Here is a 21,104-nt window from a genome sequence, read left to right as displayed (position 1 = left end):
GGGCACGCAGGTCGAGAATGGGGCGCCATTCCCCCGACTTCTTGCGAATCAGGAAAAATCTCGAATAAAATCCTTTCCCTCTCTGATGTTGAGGTACCCTTTCAATTGCTCCTTTCCGAATCATGGAATGTATTTGGGAGAACAGCTCCTTGAAATGAGCGGGTGGTGGACCTTTTGGGGGAGAATTTGGAGGGGCTTTGACGAATTCTAGAATATGACCCCTGGATACCACGTCCAGGACCCATCTGTCCGTAGTAATGCTGGACCAATTTGAGAAGTATAGGGATATTCTTCCTCCAATTTGCTTCAGGTTGGGTAGAAGTGGTGGCAGGATGTATTTCTCACTTGCTCTTGTTGTTGTCTCTTCCTCGATAAGAGGTCTTTCATCTCGACTGTAAGTAATTACCTCTCCTTTGACCATATGTCTGTTCTCGGTATGGTTGGTATCTTTGGTTACCTTGAGAGTTGTTGTAGGAACGCTGTTGTGAATAACCTCCTCTGTTAGTGAAATTGCTTCTTGCTCCACGAAAGGAAGACTTACGAAATTGAAGAGATCCCAGCGATCGTGCGGTCTCAGTGTCCTTCTTTATGGCTTGTAAAGCCTCATCCACATGTTGCCCAAAAAGGAACTCTCCATCATAGGCCATGTCCATGATCTTAGATTGGACCTCCAGGCGAAAGGATGTAGATTACAGCCATCCCTGTCTCCTCAGAACAGCTGCACCCGCCAGCTGCCTGAAACCTGTGGCTGCCACGTCCACTGCTGCATCAATAATTTCAGCTGAAACACATTCTCCCTCTTGTATAATCTTTCTAGCTTCAGCTCTATCAGGTTCTGAAAGCTTTTCAATGTAAGGCGATATGTCTGACCACATCTGCCTGTCATATCTCCCAAGTATTGCAAGGGAGTTAGCGGCACGGACAGTAGTTGCCGCAATAGTTGAGACATTCTTTCCTATTGAGTCGAGGCGTCTTCCCTCTCTATCCGGGGGAGCAGTGACCTGCGTAGCTGGATTCTTAGCTCTCCTCTGAGCCGCCTGGGTAACCACTGAGTCCGTCTTAGCCTGGCCAATAAGGCATGCCGGTGACTTGGTAGGCGCCTTATATTTCTTATCTACCCGAGGTAGAACTGCAGGAAGAGAGTTTGGCGTAGCCATTATCTTAAGACCCTCCTTCCAGATAAAATCAATTATTGGGATGGTCTTGACTTGTCTTTGCGGTAAATCTTTAAAATCATATAGGAAGCACTCATCCTGTTTTGCCTCCATTGTGATGAGGAACATTTTTGTTGCCCTTTCCATGATTTGGTCGAATGTCGCAATGTCAACCGGCAGAGAATCCGCTGTAGGTGGGCCAGCTGGAGAAGGAGTTTGTGCTTGATACTCATCCCACTCCGACGATACTGACTTGTCGTCCACTTCGCCTTCTTCTCGTTCCTCCTCCGAAGTATTATCACCCTGTGTATGATGAGATGGCACTGGCGAAGGAGGTATCGCAGGTTGTGTCTCCGTAGTTGGCAGCGGAGAAGCTGGTCTTGGAGGTCTTAATGCTGTCTTAGATGGCCTTGACACACGTGTAGAGACGTGAGAATCACCTGATTCTGATGGAGGAAATCGGCGATAATAATCGCTTAACATATATTGGAGATTATGCAAAAGGTCTAGTGGCATTTGCGTGGGAGGCGCAGACACAGGAGCCCGACCAGAGGGCTCAAGGAATTGTTCCTCCTCTTCATGCTCCTCATCCTGGAGTTTTATCAGCAGCTCAGATGGGCTTGTGGCTGCACAGAAAGTGTCATCCTCATAGGATTCCTCTTCCTCAGATTCCAGCAACCTTTTTGGCAATTTTAACGGAGATAGAGTTGTTAAAGATGAACCACGCCTTTCTAAAAGGGAAGCTGTGGAAGACGGCGAAGGCAGCGGTATTGTGGATGGCTTGGCTGACCATACTTGCATTTCTGTACAGATTGACAGTGGGGGCGTCGACTGTTGAGGAGTCCTGCGAGACTCTTCTGACGTTTCCTCTCGAGCTGCGAACTCCCAACTCCCTCAAGGATCTACCAACCCAATCAGTACTTTGACACTGACTGGATTGACTTCTCCCCCAGGGAAAGGGGAAGTGGACAGAGAGACTCACAACGAATTATACAAGATTAAATCTTCAGTTGTCTCTCTCTCTAGGAAGTGCTCCAGGCCGAGGACCTTTTCTTAAGGAATGTTCTGCGCTGCCTTCACGCTACACTGTGATGCAATATTAACAACAATTACTCATCTGTAGACTTCTTAACTGGCTTAGATAATTAACTAGACATCATGCTTACTGACCATTAATCCGTCTGACCCTTGTTCACACTTTTACAGAAGTTTTAACTCTGACTCTGTATCTTGTCACCTTCAAATAAACATTACATGTCAGAATAACTTAATACTTTTACTGAAAAGACAAGCTAATTAGATTAATTGGGTTAGTTTAAACTGAACTTTGAAACTTCATGCAGGGTCATACCTGAGTATTTAATTACTTCTTCTGTTAGGAAACTCTGCAGTAGGAAGACAGGTAAAAACAGCCTATCTAAATTCACTCTACTATCTAAGGTTATTTATCCTGACTGACCTTGTAAATAAGCTAACCTTTCTCACATAACTCTGCTATTAAACCAACATATCACAGAATTACTCATACAAATTTGGTTTGCCTATTTTACACTTTTGCCTTAATCAAGGCTTGTTTTGTCTCTATTATCTGCTTTCAGAGCACTTAAAACTGTACAATATTTGGCTCTATGCAGCTACTGACATTAGTCTCCTCCAAGACTCGTTTTGTATCTCTTAGTTTTTTCAAGCGCTAATCCTTGGATTAGTAGTTCCAACTCAACCTTACAAGTCACTTGCCTTTGCCAAGGTTTGTTCCTTGGTTTACTCTACTCGACGAGTAATTTCCTATTTTAGCGTTTTAAAGAACTTTCTTTAAATTAACCTTTGCCATATTACATTTAGTCAAATAGTCCGTGGCTCTTTTAAAAATAAAGCGATCTCTTACTGTCCTTTTTCATTTAGGCAGTGCAGCGCTGCCAGGAGACTCGAACTGCCGGCAGAGAGGGAGCGGGTAAACAAACCTCCCGGCTGGCTGCCTCAGAGAAGCTCCGGAGTCCGGCCGCGTCGTCTTCGTCAAATGTCGTAAATCAGCGACGCTGTCAGCCAGGGCTTCGGAAACTTAACTACACAGGGTTTCAAGAGACGGGATAAAAGGGCATTGATTTTACACGAAGGAAACAGGAGATTTCAGGGACTGAAAGATCCTACGCGGGGGCAGAAGCTCTCGTCAAGAACAACGAGAGACAAAGCGTTTGACAGTTGGTAGAAGCACATATTTATAGCTTCAGCCACGAGACTCAGCGCGAGCCTCTTTCATCATAACACCAAGCACGAGGGCTGGCGCGAGCCTGTCTCAATAGAGCGCACATTCTAAGAGTTTGCTCATTTTACAGTTAATAAATAAACAAGCATTGCCAAAGGCAATTATCAAAAATAACTTTACTAAATGGATTTTAATTAAAACTTAATATTTAAAATAATAAACAAAATATACCCACTAACCTAAATTAACCCTACTGATTCACAAGATGTAAACTGAACCAGTTCTGAGTCGGAATCTAATTAAGACGACCGGTAACACCCCTAACAGTTCCTCCCCCCAAAGGTCGTCTTACAGGTCTAGGTTTATCAGGATGCAATGCATGAAAAGACCTAACAAGTCTAGGAGCATGAACATTTTTCTCAGGTTCCCAAGATCGCTCAGAAGGATCATAACCCTTCCAATCAACCAAATAAAACAAGGTACCCCGTATCCTTTTAGAATCCAGAATAGATTTAACCTCGTACTCAACATGATCACCGACAATTACCGGTGGAGGTGGATTGTCAGCTCGAGTAGAAGGTTCAAAAGGTTTCAACAAAGAAACATGAAAAACAGGGTGAATAGCATATTCCTCAGGCAAAACTAGTTTCACAGACACAGGATTCAAAACTTTCTTAATTTCAAAAGGCCCAATATATCTGGGTTTCAGCTTCCTGGGACCCTCCAACTGAATGTTTCTAGTAGATAACCATACCAACTGACCTTCCTTATACAAAGGAGCAGGTTTACGATGAGAATCAGCAGTCTTTTTCATAGTTAATTTACTTTTGACCCATTGCTTTCTAGCCTTATCTTGGATATCAAACAGATGTGTCAACCTATCAGTAACTGCTGGCATAGACCATTGTTCATCAGGTAAGAGTATAGGGATAGATCTTGGATGTTGACCAGTGAGAAAATAAAAAGGAGAACAACCCAAAGCTGAATGAGTGGTGTTATTATAAGAAAATTCTGCCCAAGGTAAAACTTCATCCCAAGGACAAGAGGAAGTTGTTAACAAACATCTTAAACCTTGTTCAACATGCTGATTCAATCTCTCAGTCTGTCCATCAGTCTGTGGATGAAAAGAAGAGGACAGAGCTAACTCGATTCCTAAAAGTTTACTGAGTTGCGACCAGAATTTCGAAATGAACTGAGGACCCCTATCAGAAATAATCTTTGAGGGAAGACCATGAAGTTTCACGATATTAGATAAAAATACAGTACTGAATTCAGTTGCAGATGGAATCTTGTGTAACGGAATAAAATGTCCCATTTTAGATAACAAATCCACCACCACAAGAACTGTAGTAAAAACATTAGACTTAGGGAGATCAGTAATAAAATCTAAACTGATTGTATGCCAAGGGTGAGGAGGAATAGTCATTGGACGAAGTAAACCCATTGGAACTTCATGTAAAGCCTTTTGACGTGAACAAACTGGACAAGCTTTCACGAATTGTTGAATTATAGGAATCATTTTTTCCCACCAAAAGTGACGCTGACATAAATCCAAGGTTTTGTTAATACCTGGATGTGCAGCAATTGCCAAATCATGATTCCACTGCATGACCTTATCCTGTAAGTCTCTTGTGGGAATAAACAATTTATCATTGTGATAGAAAAACCCATCTCTAATGGAATTCCCTTTTTTTAATAACCATTCATGAACATCAAAATTCTTTAATTCCTTCTTAACAGAATCTAAGAAACTTTCTGAATGGGTTTCAGCAACAATTTTTTCTAAAGGCAAAATACTGGGAGGATCCTTAACAGAATTTAAGTCTTTTTCACAAACTAATCGTGAAAGTGTGTCAGATAACAGCTGCTTCTTTCCAGGTCGATACATAATTAAAAAGTCAAATTCGCTAAAGAATTGTAACCACCTCATTTGTCTAGGAGTAAAAGCCTTAACAGTGGAATAAAATTGTAAATTTTTATGGTCAGAATAAACAGTAATAGTGTGTTTAGCTCCCAAAAGGTGATGTCTCCATTCTTGAAACACATCTTTAATGGCTAACAATTCTCGTTCTGCAATCGTATAATTTTGCTCAGCCAAAAGTAATTTCCTAGAGAAAAAAGCAATAGGATGAAAGTGACCAGTATTTGCATCCTTTTGAAGTAACACACCACCAATTGCAGTCTGTGAAGCATCTGCTTCCACAAAGAAAGGCCTATCAGGATCAGGATGAACCAAAATGGGAGCAGAGGTAAAAGCCTTCTTCAACAATGAAAATGCTTGGTCGGCTTCTTCAGTCCAAGAAAAGACTTTCCCTTTTTTCAGTAACTGAGTAATGGGAGTAACAATTTCTGAAAACTTAGAAATGAATCGCCTATAAAAGTTAGCAAATCCTAAAATTCTCTGCGTGTCTTTGATTGAAACAGGAATTGGCCAGGTAAGAATTGCTTCAACTTTCTTTGGATCCATATGAATTCCCTCAGGTGATAAACAATAGCCAAGAAATTCCACTTGAGAAGCATTGAAAACACATTTTTCCAATTTAGCATACAGAGAATGATCTCTTAATTTCTGTGATACTAACTGAACATGTTGTACATGCTCTTCCATATTTTTAGAATAAATTAATATGTCGTCAATATAAACGATACAACAGACATCCAATAGATCATGCAAGACCTCATTTATAAAGTATTGAAAAGCCGCTGGAGCGTTGCAAAGACCAAATGGCATAACCGTATACTCAAAAAGACCAAATTTCGTACGAAAAGCGGTCGTCCACTCATCGCCTTCTTTGACTCTAATCAAATGATATGCTCCTCTAAGATCCAGTTTGGTGTAAACACTAGAACCCTTAATTTGATTATGAAGCACTGGAATCAAAGGCAACGGATACCTATTCTTAATAGTTGCCTTATTTACCGCTCTGTAATCAATACAAGCCCTCAAATCCCCAGATTTCTTCGCAACGAAGAAAAGAGGAGACGAAACAGGAGAAGTAGAATGTCGAATGAAACCTAATTCCAAAAGCTCATCCAAATAGTTCCTTAAATAAACATTTTCAGGCTCAGTTAAAGCGTAAATTCTACTACAAGGTAGAATAGCACCAGGAACTAAATCAATTCTGCAATCAAAAATTCTATGCGGTGGTAATTTGGTTGCTTCAACAGGATCAAAAACCTTAGAAAAATTTCTATACTCAACTGGAAGTTTATTATCTTCAGCAGTTATAGCAGCACAAAAAAGGGGCATCACTGGATCTTTGGTCTCTTGATAACAATGTAATTTACAAAAAGAAGACTCTAAGGTAACGGTCCTTTTAATCCAGTCAATTTTGGGATTATGTAATTACAACCAAGGAATGCCTAAGATGACACCAAAATTTGGTGCATCAATAAGATCAAAAACCACTTTCTCAGTATGACCATTATCTGCTACTAAAGTCAATGGTTCAGTGTTAAATTGAATCATACCGGAAGATAAAACTGAACCATCAACAGCTGTCACAGACTCAGGTTCCTCCTTAGTAACAAATTTCAGATTCAATTTATGAGCAAACCCAATATCGAAAAAATTCCCAGTAGCCCCAGAGTCCAAAAGTACAGGAATACTATGTCTTTGAAGAGTAGTTAAAATAAAGACCATCCGAATAGTAAAATGTTTGGGAATATGTGTAGTTACATTGGTGACAAATTTGGAGATCTTAGAAGAAATTTTACTCGAGGAAACGATCTCTGCTTCCCTCGAGAATTTCAGTTTTCCGACGGCTTAATAGGAAGAGTTTCAATAGCAAAAACTTTCTTTTTTGTGGGTTTTACAGAACAATCCTTGGCAAAGTGCCCAGGTTTGCCACAGTACAAACATAAATTGCCCTTACGTCTCCGTTCTTTTTCTTCTGGGGATAAAGGCCCTTTAAACCCACTCGGTAAAACAGGTTCAACAAAAACATTCTTAACTTCTGACTCTTTTTTCTCAACTTTAACTAGTGGACTTCTAAAATCACTCCTTGTTTTTTCATTTCTACGTTCTCCTAATCTGTGATCAAGCCTAACCACCAGATCCTGAAATTCCTTAAACCCATCAGGCAAATTCACTATGTGTGCAAGAGAATCTTTTAAATCATCTTTTAGACCTCTATAAAATAAAGAGATTCTCTTCTCCTCTGGCCAATGAGTTTCGGACAGAAGTCTATTAAAGGTAGTAATATAAGAGATAAGATCCTTGGTCCCTTGACGAAGACTCAATAACTCATTATCAGAAGACTGAATAAAAGTGTGTTTAGCGAATAAATTGGACATGGCCAATTTGAAATTCTGCAAATTATGAAGCAAAGGATCATTATTATCTACTAAGGGCATGGCCCAATTCGCAGCCACCCCCCCCCCAGATAAGAAATTATAAATGCTACCTTAGCAGAATCAGAAGAAAAAATTTGAGGCTTACACATGAAATGCAATTGGCACTGACTAAAAAAAGTTGCAAATCTACTATTATCTCCAGAAAACCTTTCTGGGTTAGCCAAGGGGACAGGTGTAGGAGTAACAACAGTAACTTGAACTGGCTGTTTTTCGGACCGATCTTCTGAGGTATGTGGCTGAACAACTTCAGCTCCAAATCTAGCTGGCGCCAAAACTGGTTTCCTCTCTTTAGAGGAATCCCTCCAAGTTGAGAATCCAGCCCTAGTCTCATCTAACTCCTGACGAAGCGATTGATTCTCCAAACGTAAATTTTCCATTTCCACTGTCAACTTCTGGACTAATTGTGACAACTGTGAAGCATCCATGAGGGTGAGTTTGCAGACTCAAGAGGAAACGATTTTGAAATTTGGGAAGATAGGCTTTGTCTACTGTTGAGGAGTCCTGCGAGACTCTTCTGACGTTTCCTCTCGAGCTGCGAACTCCCAACTCCCTCAAGGATCTACCAACCCAATCAGGACTTTGACACTGACTGGATTGACTTCTCCCCCAGGGAAAGGGGAAGTGGACAGAGAGACTCACAACAAATTATACAAGATTAAATCTTCAGTTGTCTCTCTCTCTAGGAAGTGCTCCAGGCCGAGGACCTTTTCTTAAGGAATGTTCTGCGCTGCCTTCACGCTACACTGTGATGCAATATTAACAACAATTACTCATCTGTAGACTTCTTAACTGGCTTAGATAATTAACTAGACATCATGCTTACTGACCATTAATCCGTCTGACCCTTGTTCACACTTTTACAGAAATTTTAACTCTGACTCTGTATCTTGTCACCTTCAAATAAACATTACATGTCAGAATAACTTAATACTTTTACTGAAAAGACAAGCTAATTAGATTAATTGGGTTAGTTTAAACTGAACTTTGAAACTTCATGCAGGGTCATACCTGAGTCTTTAATTACTTCTTCTGTTAGGAAACTCTGCAGTAGGAAGACAGGTAAAAACAGCCTATCTAAATTCACTCTACTATCTAAGGTTATTTATCCTGACTGACCTTGTAAATAAGCTAAACTTTCTCACATAACTCTGCTATTAAACCAACATATCACAGAATTACTCATACAAATTTGGTTTGCCTATTTTACACTTTTGCCTTAATCAAGGCTTGTTTTGTCTCTATTATCTGCTTTCAGAGCACTTAAAACTGTACAATATTTGGCTCTATGCAGCTACTGACATTAGTCTCCTCCAAGACTCGTTTTGTATCTCTTAGTTTTTTCAAGCGCTAATCCTTGGATTAGTAGTTCCAACTCAACCTTACAAGTCACTTGCCTTTGCCAAGGTTTGTTCCTTGGTTTACTCTACTCGACGAGTAATTTCCTATTTTAGCGTTTTAAAGAACTTTCTTTAAATTAACCTTTGCCACATTACATTTAGTCAAATAGTCCGTGGCTCTTTTAAAAATAAAGCGATCTCTTACTGTCCTTTTTCATTTAGGCAGTGCAGCGCTGCCCGGAGACTCGAACTGCCGGCAGAGAGGGAGCGGGTAAACAAACCTCCCGGCTGGCTGCCTCAGAGAAGCTCCGGAGTCCGGCCGCGTCGTCTTCGTCAAATGTCGTAAATCAGCGACGCTGTCAGCCAGGGCTTCGGAAACTTAACTACACAGGGTTTCAAGAGACGGGATAAAAGGGCATTGATTTTACACGAAGGAAACAGGAGATTTCAGGGACTGAAAGATCCTACGCGGGGGCAGAAGCTCTCGTCAAGAACAACGAGAGACAAAGCGTTTGACAGTTGGTAGAAGCACATATTTATAGCTTCAGCCACGAGACTCAGCGTGAGCCTCTTTCATCATAACACCAAGCACGAGGGCTGGCGCGAGCCTGTCTCAATAGAGCGCACATTCTAAGAGTTTGCTCATTTTTCAGTTAATAAATAAACAAGCATTGCCAAAGGCAATTATCAAAAATAACTTTACTAAATGGATTTTAATTAAAACTTAATATTTAAAATAATAAACAAAATATACCCACTAACCTAAATTAACCCTACTGATTCACAAGATGTAAACTGAACCAGTTCTGAGTCGGAATCTAATTAAGACGACCGGTAACACCCCTAACATCGACGGTGCCGCCGTCGACGGTAAAAACGCTGTATTCAACTGCGGAGCAAGAACCTTCGTCGACGGTGTGCCCGTCGACGGTAATGTTATCGTCGACGACGATGTCGTCGACGTGGGTGTCTTCTTCCATCGTCGATGGGAACATCTTTTTCGTCGACGATGGGGTCGTCGACGGGAGTGCCTCTTTCGCCGACGAGGATGTCGTCGACGGGCGTATCTTCGTCGACGGTAACGTCGTCGACGAGGCTGTCATCGACGGTAATGAAATCTTCGTCGACGAGGATGCCGTCGACGGTGGGACTATCTTCGTCGACGGCAAGATATTCGTCGACGCTTGTGTCGATGACGGAGTACTCGTCGATGGTACCTTCAGGATCCTCGTTGACGGCGGGGCGTCGACGATTGATGGTACTATCTTAGTCGATGAGATGGGTCGAACTTGGACGATAACCAACGTCGACGGTGAGGAGGCTGTAGACATCACCATAGCTGGTTTAGGTGAGGAGAAAGTCACCGTAGATGTTGAGGAGGTGACAACATGAAGAGATAGCGACGGTAAAGCTGTCTTTGACGCTGAAGTGGTCAAAGGTGTAGTCTGAGGTAACATTTTATGAGAAGCTGCTTTGGAAGATGTAGATTTTCCAGTTTTCCTTGAGGGCGTATCAGGACCAGATTTAACAGGTGGAGAAACCTTTTTTGAAGTCGAAGGCATGCCAGAATCCTGAGAGGATTGGGCTTTCTTCAACACCTTTGCCCCAGGAGAAGCTAACTCAACCTCAGCTTTCCTCTTCCTAGAGGATATAGAAGACCCCGAGGCTATGCTCCCTACCTCAGAAACGGGGTTATCCTGGTCCTTTATCTTCTGGAGCCACAGGAGAAGACGACCCTCTCTGTCCCTGAAGGTTTTCTGAGGAAAGGGTCTGCAGATTTTACACTCCTTCACCTCATGATCTGGATACAGACAATATATGCATTTTTTGTGTGGATCCTCCTTAAACAACCTTAGCTTTCCACAGGAATCACAAGCCCTAAAAAGGGATTTAGAAGTAGACATCTTTAGAAGGTAAAAAACCAACCAAAGTAAGAAGAAAACTGAGCAGAGCTCAGGGAGACTCCCTTCACACGAAGTGCGGTAGAAAATCTGAGAGCCTGAGCCTCTGGGGAGAACATTCTGGTGGGTGCTGTCGCCTGATTGGCTGCAGTTTGGAGTAACAAAATGACTATTATAGTAATGAGTGTGAAAGTTCTGTGCACTGTAGCTTAGGGCTACTTTACTTCCTGGTTTGTTATTACCAAGGTTTTGGTTTTTCTATAGGCATATTATTGCTTTTTTATTTACCTTGGGACTCCCACTCCGACGACGGGGAATGATTCAGGCATGTGAATCTATGAAAGACACCCCAATACTGGAGAATTCAACATTCTGTCCATTAATTGTTATTTTTGCATTCATGGTATTCCTTTTCGCAGCTTTTGCCATTGTTTCCTGAGGCTAATAGGGACAAGCTGAATCAGTTGAATTTGGATGGATGCCGGACAACTGGCTCATCCGGTGTGGTGAGGACACCACTGTTTCAATTGGTCGAGTCATGGCATCTATGGTAGCATTACGCTGGCGCGCATGGCTTCGGACTACTAGATTTTCTAAGGCTGCCCAGTCAGGTTTACATGACATGCTGTTTGATTGTGTTCACTTATTTGGTTCCCAAGCAGAAGCTGCCTTATGTAGATTTAAGGACAGCTGGGGAGGTTCAAACCCTTAGCCTGTTCCCTTCTCTTTCTTTTTATTCTACAGTTGAAAAGGGATGTCCCTGTATAAGGGTTTCCCTTTTTGTCATTGGTATCACAACACTGTTCTATGCGTTATATAATATACACATATACAGATAGGATGACCCTGCTTTGGCAGACTCTTTTTCGTTCAGTTCCTCTGGTGTTGGTGACAAGTTGTTCTTCTTGAATTCCTATATGGGGTTTTTTCCTACCCATAGGTGGGGTTTTCGATTCACTCTGCTGTGGGAATCCTCTTGCGATAGAGATTTTGTTATTTTTCATGTAACATCGAGCACTTGGGCTTATTGCCCTTAGTTCTTTTCATTGGCTGTGGGTCTAGGATGCTGCTAATCCTGCCCTATTAGTACGCTGGATACTGTTTACACTTCCATGGAGATTTTTCCTTCTGTAATCCTTCGATGCAGAGATTTATTATTAGTTTGTTGCAAATCACAACATAGTTTTTCTTGAGGCATGTCTTTTATGACAGTGAGGTACTCTGATCCCTTAGGTTTGTCACTCTTCTCCTGTGGGATAAAGGATTTATCCTTCTTTGTGGAATTTGGTGTCGCTCAATTCTGTGCTGCGTTATATTACTACTTCTGGATGGAGGTTGCACATAGCTGTCTCCTTTGAGACATTTTTGTTTCCTCTCTATTATGCTTTCTTTTCTCTATGCCTTACATCAGTTGCGAGGTCATTGTATGGACCAATGATCTGCTGTTCAATAGAGGTAATACATATGTGTATTAATGTGCGCTTGTTTGCCTTATGATCGAATTTGCTTTCCATCATGTGTCTTGTAGGCGATTATCCTACCTGGATATCACGATCTTGACCTTCTTGGTCCCGTATATTTGTATGTGCTTGCTTGTTTGACAAGCGTTCTCTTTCATGTCTTTTCAGCCAAATCCCCTGCACTATTCTACGGAGGGGCAATCCACTGTTGTATGTGTCTTGGTGTGTACACGGGGTTCCCTTAGGGTGTTGCTATGGTCTAATTGGAACAAAAAAAAACGCCTACATATATATTAGCAGGACGGTGTTTAAGTTTATACATGCATACATCCCAAGATGGTGCAGGGTGTCTTTGAACACTTTGAGAAGCCTTGGCTAGATCTAGTTTCCACCCTTGGGAATGTGAGGTGTCTCACATTTTGGATGCTGAGATTTCCTCCAAAACACTCAAGAGAGGCATTCCAGCTGGATTGAAGTGATGGACTCCTGCAGTGCTTCTCAGCAATACCTCTCCTGTCTTGGGTTCTGAAGATCAGAAAAGACCGGGCCAAAGTCCTCCTCAGGAGAGTGTGGTACAGAGAGATTCTGAGCCTGTGCATTTTCTCTCTGAACAGGCTTTCGCTTTGAGAGGACCATCATTCCCAGCAGCAGGGCAAGATCCTGTATCAGAAGCTCCACAAAGTAAACCTCCTTGCGTGGGATGGATCAGCGACAGTTGAATGCAATTAAATTGCTGACCATGATGCTGGGTGTTATCCTTGCTGGCTGATGCCCTGCCACAAAGTCCAACTATGTCGGGTGCTGAAACCAATGTGTTGCCTGGTGTGCTGTTCAAGACACTTCACCTTATAGAAACCAAACTTTCCAATGTTCTCTTGTTTGTGCTCTGTTCAGCCCAGCTCGGCCTAGCGGTGTATCCTTTACATCAAGATCTATTACGCACGGTTCTATGACAGAAGCATGCATGGCTTAACCACACGGGCCTCAACAACGCAGTCCCAGTAACAAATGCGTATTAACCATGCAGACCTTTACCACACATGCTTTTACCGTGCAATTTTGTTGAAAAGTCATGATTGATAAAGAAATGTGTTTAAGATGCATTCGCTCTAAAACTTCCCCCAGTCTTCAGAACTGTCCCCCCTCCCGCCCTGAGCCCTAAAATTGCCCCCCAGCCCATAACCCTAAAACTGTCACCGAAGTCTTAAAAACGACCTCAAACTCAGCCCCACAGGCCTAAAACGGACCCAGCCCTGAAAACTATCTCTTGCTCAGCCCTGAACCCTAAATATTGGCCCCTACGTCCTACAAACTACCAGAGCCCTAAAAACGATCCCCCCACAGCCCCAAAACTCAGCCCCACTTACCAGACCACGTCCTGGTGCTTTCTCCCCCAATCCTTCCTGTTACTTTCCCCGCCCACCCACATATCTAGATAGCGCACTGCCTTAACCACGCATATGCGTGATTCCACTTGCGGGGAAATGGAATGAGTGGCTGTCCCCGCATTGTAATGGTCGTTGTGAGAAGTTGGCCTGATATATAGTGCTCACTATTCTAGTGATCACTGTGTATCATACCAAACAACCCTTATTGATGATTGGTTGTAAGTCAACCTTTCAGACCAGCTATCCTAGTAGCATGGACACGAGCAGTCTTCAGGCTAAACTCTAGAGGGCGTGTTAAGCCAGCTGTTTTACCATCACATATACCCCTTGAACACCAAGTGAAAGGACACCACACAAGTTGTTATGAAAATAAAGGATATTTATTTATAACAAGACTACCCTGAACTCTTTATGAGTCAGGGAGCTAAGCACAATACAAAACTCTTACGAAAATACTTTTAAGTTGCACAATTTACACAAATGCCCGAGGGGCACGAAAAACCATATACACAAAAAGCGGAATGCGAAATACTAGCAGGTAAGTAACAAGATCCAGAGGCTTCAGGATCGCTAGGACTACACTACTGAACCTTAAGATTACGAGCAGGAGGCCTAGGGAGATCGGGTGCAGAGTGTGCACTCTCACGCGGGATGCGGGAAGAAGTCTATGGATGCTAGCGTTTCTAAAGTTACTGTTTCCGGACGAATCCGACTAGGTAGACTAAAACGAAAAAGGATCTGGACACTTGGATAGTGAACCTGTGCTGGAGTACCGAAATACTCAAGTTACCTAGCCCAGGGGCCACGGCTGCATAGGGTTCAAAAGACGTCGGGAATCCTCGTTGGAGTCTATGGAGCCTGAAAGAAGAAGTTGCTGGCAGGTGACCAGTGAAGAAGTTCGGTGTGATCCAAGGCTGGATTAGTGAAGGAGACGACCTGAAAGCAGAGGGGACTTAGTTCTTAATCACTAGCCAGTGATTATGTGGGCACCAGGATGGCACCGGATGAAGTCACCTCGACCAGGTGAGTGGGCGACGCTGGACTCTGCAGTCACACGGGCTAGGCGGCGTTGTCGGCGTCCAGGCTGAAGGTGCGAGCTGTCCCACGAGGCTGTCGGCTGTTGGTGATGCTGGACTCAGGATTTGAGCAACAAATCTTGGCAAAGGCAAGCCCACGCGGTGGAGTCAAGATGGCATCTGGAGTGGACCGGGAGGGTCCAGGGCACTTCTTGTTGGACAAGAAGCAAGGGCCAGTCTAGGGGACCTAGACCAGCGGTGAAAACATCGTGGTACGTCGTCAAGAGGGTCACTAGCCAACGGGCAAGTGACCGGACAACGTGGCAAGCAGCAAAGAAGCAGAAGGGCCCCACGCAGATCTCGTGGATGCTGGGAGGCTGGACTTCGGTGCTGGAGCTGCTTAGGGTTAGGGCTTCTCAAACCCCAGTGCACTTACTCGAGGGTCTCTCGGGGGTCGTGCTGGTGAAGCGTCGTGCAGGTCTTGAAGATGGCTGGTCCCACGGGTCTCGTCACACCCACGAATCTCAGCTGGGCTGGATGATGTAGGTAGAGGTCAGAGATGGCAGGGAATCCGGGTCTCGTCGAGCTGGGCAGTCTTGATCCGGAGGATGGACGTGCAGCAAACAACAAGAGCTTCGATGGTGCCTGCTGGTGCAGAGTGGCTACTCCTTAGCCACAAGGGAGAGTCTTCAGAGAAAGTCAAGAGTTCCTTTCGTGGAAAGTAGTTCAAGATTCAAGATTATCTAATTTGGAAGGGGGCCTGCTCCTACCTTTATCCAAAGAAAAGGGGCTGGCACGCGACTAGGTCCTGCCCTATGGGTGGGACCAGGAGGGGGGTGGTTACACCCCTCTCCTTTGTCCGGTCTCTCCCCAGCTCAGGGGCTGGTGTTCCCCAGGAACTGGTTTGAGCCGGCATATGCACAGTGAGCACCGGGGTGCCACTTGCAGTCACCTTCCTTTCAGCCCTGCCTACCTGGGATACACAAAATCCTGTCTGGGATGGTGCTAGCACCGCCCCTGACAGGAAACCCTTTGTCCAGGCCTCCGTTGCTGGAAGGACTCCCAGCAGCAGGAGGGCAGACTTGTGTCTCGGTGGCAGCATCCATTTTGTGGAGCTGAGGCGGTGTCTGACTTTAACCGGGGTTCACAGTTACATACATGTCGTGTCCCTCTAGAAGGGTGGAATGCTAACCCCGTCGCCAGAATTGGCGAGGGGTTAGTATTCCAATTCGTATGACACCTTACTCGACATGTTTTGATAATGCTATACCAAAGTTAGCATTTAACCGCGAGGATTATAATGCACTTAAGAGTATATGGTATAGCGTTATCATGGAACAGCTATTTGGACTTGGTTCCGCAAGCTGCAACCGGGCTCAGCTCATGCCAGAGCACCATCTCACATAATTCCAAGCACTCTGCCTTCAGGATTGATAAGGCCTGCCATAGGAGTGACTGATAGGAATATATGTGTCCATTTTAGGGTTAGATATAGGAATACTATATCTAAAGCAAAGGGTGTTTACACCACCTTGCCCCAGCTGTCGTGAAGCCAGTTGTGTCTGTTTGGGTGGCCAGCCAGGGGTGGCATAATACATGCTTCAGCCCCTGGTAGGCCCTGGGTACACCTATGCCCTGGATACCAAGGTATGCTGTACAGGGACTGATAAGGTGGCCCAGTACCAATTGGTAAAATGCACCTAAGGTACATGGTTGTAGTTTAGAGAGAGAACAGCTAGGCTGTGGGTCTGATTAGCAGGCCCACAGCCAGGGAAAGTCGTAAACCAGTGAAGCAAAAAGCAAAAATCTGGGGTGGCCATGGGATTGCAGACCCCACTCTCCTACAGTCGTTTCCTGTTACGCACTGGCCAAGAAGCAGCTCCACTGGGTGCCTGAGAGCCCCTTACATCAGGGCTAAGGCTGCTAATAGCGGGGGTGCCTGTTAGTGATATCCGCCTCGCTGCGACTCAGCATCAAAGCAGTACTGCCTTCACAATCATTTCTCTGAAGAAGGTCACTACTTTGACTTGAATTTTTGGTCGGGGCCCACTCCACGAGCCTCCACTTCCACAGAAGTACCACTGTGTTATTTACTCTATTGGTGAGGAATCTACAGTTGGAAGTATCCATCAGAAGAACAAGGTATTTACCTTCAGTAACGCTCTTTCTGGTGGGAACTCTAACCACATAACCCTCCCAACCCTCCTCCAAGTTCTGTGTATTGGCTTCTTTAACATCTAAAATGCCCCAAGCTAGAGACTGCCACACTGTCACCAATAATTGTTCAACGTTCCCCATCTGAAGGCACGGAAAAGGAAAGATGCATACTGACGTCAGCGCGCAGGGCTGAGGCTTGCATGCAGCTTCAATCGCTTATGGTTTGGATTAGCTGCCTGACGTCATCTGCCATTATGTTGGAGCACATCTGTTAAAGTTCTGTTAATGTAGATTGGCACCTGGGTATATTATAAAGGTGAGGACTCTGTGGTTAGAGCATCCGCTAGCAAGAGCGTTACCGAAAGTAAGTAACTAGTTCAACAGTGTATTGCATTAAATGCGTTAAACATTCAAAATATTTCAAGTTTTACATCTTTGTTTTAGGGATTTATACGTGTATTCTGCTGTCAGCTCTGTAAAGTAGAGCTTCATCTTGAGTGTTGGAAAAAGCTGAAAACAACTGAATACTCTGACAAGAATGACAAGGTAAGATATACAATATACATATCTCATTACCAGAATATTTTCCTAAACACTTCCTGAATGTAATGAGATACTTACTTTTACGTATATATGTGCAGCCTAGCTTGTTCGGTTCTATGCATGGGGCGTGATATTGACCGGTACCCATTCAGGTATGCCAAATTGACACCTACAGAAAGGAAGCATTAACAAAGAAAATAGGTGAGACTTTTGCATAGAACAAATAAACAAGTCTAGATACTGAATGGTGTCCAGACTTGGAGAACATACTGAAGAAACAGAGAGCTGTCAGCAGCGACAAATTAGAAGCATTCTTACCCTGGAGGTGCAGCTAACTGATGTACAATTATACTACAACATAATTTACTAATAAACATTTATAAACCAGGTCATCTAACGGTAAGCACAGTAGGCTGTTTGGCCTAACCAAAAGATCATGTACAGCATAACACTGTTAGCCAAGGACAGAGTCTGAAAACCAGCTCCTCCGGAATGAATTCACCATTTAATGTAATATGTAATATTCCAGGAAAATATCATTATGGTACATGCGCAGAGGTTTTTGCTTGCCTATGCCTTGGCCATGTACCTTACTGGTTACACTAGTGTCTTTTTTAGGCTAGTGTGTAATTTAATGGCCAGTGGAGAACCCCCTCAGCCTTGACACAGAGTATCTCCCCTTTGAATCTCTATAACAATACTCCATACGGAATGTGTGACTGCCATAGTTGTCGTGCTAGCTCACGGATTCACTAAACATCAACCTAGGTATTGGAAAAAAACCATCATTGCCCTTTCTGTTTCTTGACCCGTAGTCTGCTGAATAACGAGGCTAATATGAAGGGGTAATGATTCTCCAAAACATCCAGAGGCATCATTTATTTTTTCCACTCTTATCCTTGACCCATTGAAGAAAAATCTCATTTTCAGAAGAATGTCAGAATCGTGAAAATCACAACCATATAAAAAACTTTTTCAGACCTTGCCTTCAAGAAAAGGTGAAATCTATTTTAATTCTCAGAGTGGTAAAATAAAAGACCCAATGGGTTGCCACTGTGAGGATTGTAAGTACAAAAATAAGACTTCTTCGGAGAGATCTTATAGCCTGTGCTCTCTTAGTAATTTCTTAACAGAGAGAGATTACATATTCCATTTGTTGGATCTTGAATTAGTAGTATTTACAGACTTATAAACATGAACGTTTATATAGATTCTTCTAAGAAAACGTCACAGTGCTACTGATTCATGACAAAGTGAAACACAGGTGCTCAAGAATTATTTGCAATGGATTAACCACTGTTGTCAATTGATACTTTCTTCAAGCATAGAACTCATATACAGGACTCTTACTGTACAGGAGAACAACATAATGACAACCAACAGTGGAATTTGTCAACATTTTGACCCTTTATCTCGATAGCTTTGGGGTCTTCCTCAGGACAAGTAAACAATGGTAGCAACCTTTAGTCAATGAGATTAAAAGGAGAAACTGGTTAAAAAATCCATTAAACTGTATAGGGATCAACAATGTCAAGAGGAGTAACTATATTCCCCGAAAGCCGTGTCCGAAGTAGGTTTGTAGTAATCAAAGATATGCTAAACAAAGAAATAGTATAGATGTAGGAAAGTGCCTCTTTTTTACATGGCCAGCCCCACATTTTGCCTGATATCTGATGCAATTTTGACTGAAGTGCACTGGGTTCCTGCTAACCAGGTCACCAATGTCAATGCTCTTTCCCTAAAACAAGGTAACTGTTTTGTTGTACTACAGTTGGCAAGACTGTTTGAACCTCTGTAAGTCCCTAGTAAATGGTACCCCTTGTTCCTAGGGCAGGGGTACTAAAGAGGGTCCCTGAGGGCTGCAGCATGTATTTGCCACCCTAAGTGTATGACATTGTTCTGCATTCTGTCCATCAACTGTTGTTTTGCATTTGTCACCCCGAGTGGGATGGGTATGCTCAGACGTGAGTCCCATGCTCTCCACACCACTGGAGTCAAGCTATCCTGGCTGAAGACAGCTGATAGCCAGAAACCGGTCCTAGAATGCTTGATTCCGGTCCAGGAAAGACTTGGCTTGGCAGTTCGGGCTGGACTATTCCCATGAGGCACAGGGTCAAGGCTGATTTGCATATGGCCATGTCTGAACTGCGGTGGTGTGGAGTGCAAAAAAACGATGGATTTAGGCCCAGATCTCTGTACTGGGGTGAGTGCATGACATTGTTCTGCATTCTGTCCATCAACTGTTGTTTTACCCTAAGGGACCCGCCACCAAAATCATGCAGACTGCCATTGCAGGCTGCGTTAAATGGTGCAGACAAATGTGAAAACATGACATGTAACACACCCTATGTGCCATGCCCACAGACACTGCATGCACTATATTTCAGTCTCCCCTACAATAGGCCTTATAGAATGAAAGCAGGGTGCATTATATTACATGTGAGACATATCTGCATGTGCAGATATGCCCCTATGGTGTCTAGTTCAATTACTAGATAGTGCAAGTAAACAGAGAAAGCATCTTAAGTATATTTTCTGGGCAATGGTCATTAAGAGTTCTCTAGCTACATGATGGCTTTACTGAAATCTATGGTGTTTGGTATCATAAAGCCCAACTGCCTTTGATATGCATCCCCTGCTTCCCCTAGACCTGGTAGATGCCACATCCTGCCCTGTGGTCCATTTGGCACAAGGACAGGTAGGAAATTAGCTATGCAAGTAGGTGTATTGCACCACCAGGCTAATCACACCCCTAAGATGGACTGCCTGGTGTGCTTCATAAAGGAAGGGTTCCACCATCTTGATTTTGGTGGAATTAGGACCTCTGGGACAGGTTTATGCTACTCCCCACAGGAAGTGGTCATATAGGGGGTGCCATGACCCCAAGGGTGAGTAGCCCACTGGCTACTACCTTTCACTCGCCTTAACACCCATAAATTCAGTATTTAGGTGGCTCCCTGAACTCCGATTCCACTCACTGAAGAATAAGTACAAAGATGAGCCAAGGAACGCGAGGACCGAGCACTAGCTGTGGACTTTGGTGCCAAACCCTGCCTGCTCCTGTCCCGACAATCTCAAAGACCCGAATTGTCCTGCAGCTGTGCATCCTCCAAATAGCTCTGTAGGCTGCCAGCACTTTGTCCACCAGTCAGCATCTCCCTTGAAGTGGAGGAGTCCCTTGCCTGCAGGCACCGACTGTGACATCCAGTGCACTGATCTGCTGACAACCGGGTCCACAGACACAGCAGCTACAGAGGAAGAGGACACTGTGCTCCATGAGGTCAGATCCATCTCCCCACCAAGTTTGGAGATGCCAGGACCCCCAGGAGACGGCCTACACCAATACCTGAGGTATTGGATCCTGTTGCAAGCACCAAGGCTTGTGTGTGTTCAGTCTGAACACCGCTGCTGGCAAAACCGACCAGCACATCGAGGGACTTCACCAGAGGCCAGATCCATGCCAGAGGTCATCTTGCTGTGTTTCTTCTACTTCTTCTGTAGGTGCACCGAGAACTGTGGGAACCTCGGACTTGATGACCTGCCGTACATAACACCTATGCACCTGAGCTGCTCCGCCTGAGTCTATTGA

At 43.8% G+C, this 21,104-nt stretch overlaps 1 protein-coding gene across 3 annotated transcripts in view; it reads left to right on the top strand.

Moving 5' to 3' along the window:
- The window catches only part of LOC144772494 (E3 ubiquitin-protein ligase TTC3-like), a 1,119,388-nt gene that overhangs the window by 466,820 nt on the left and 631,464 nt on the right, over positions 1-21,104 (top strand). For all 3 annotated transcript variants that reach the window (XM_078656860.1, XM_078656861.1, XM_078656859.1), the window contains exon 23: positions 17,417-17,518. In XM_078656860.1, coding sequence (XP_078512986.1) covers positions 17,417-17,518 — 102 coding nt within the window. The remainder of the gene's footprint in view (positions 1-17,416; positions 17,519-21,104) is intronic.

This window comes from Lissotriton helveticus, chromosome 8 (genome assembly GCF_964261635.1).
Source record: "Lissotriton helveticus chromosome 8, aLisHel1.1, whole genome shotgun sequence".
Lineage (NCBI taxonomy): Eukaryota > Metazoa > Chordata > Amphibia > Caudata > Salamandridae > Lissotriton > Lissotriton helveticus.
The sequence above is the reverse complement of the archived record's forward strand: the minus strand, read 5'-3'. Positions and strand labels throughout refer to the sequence as shown.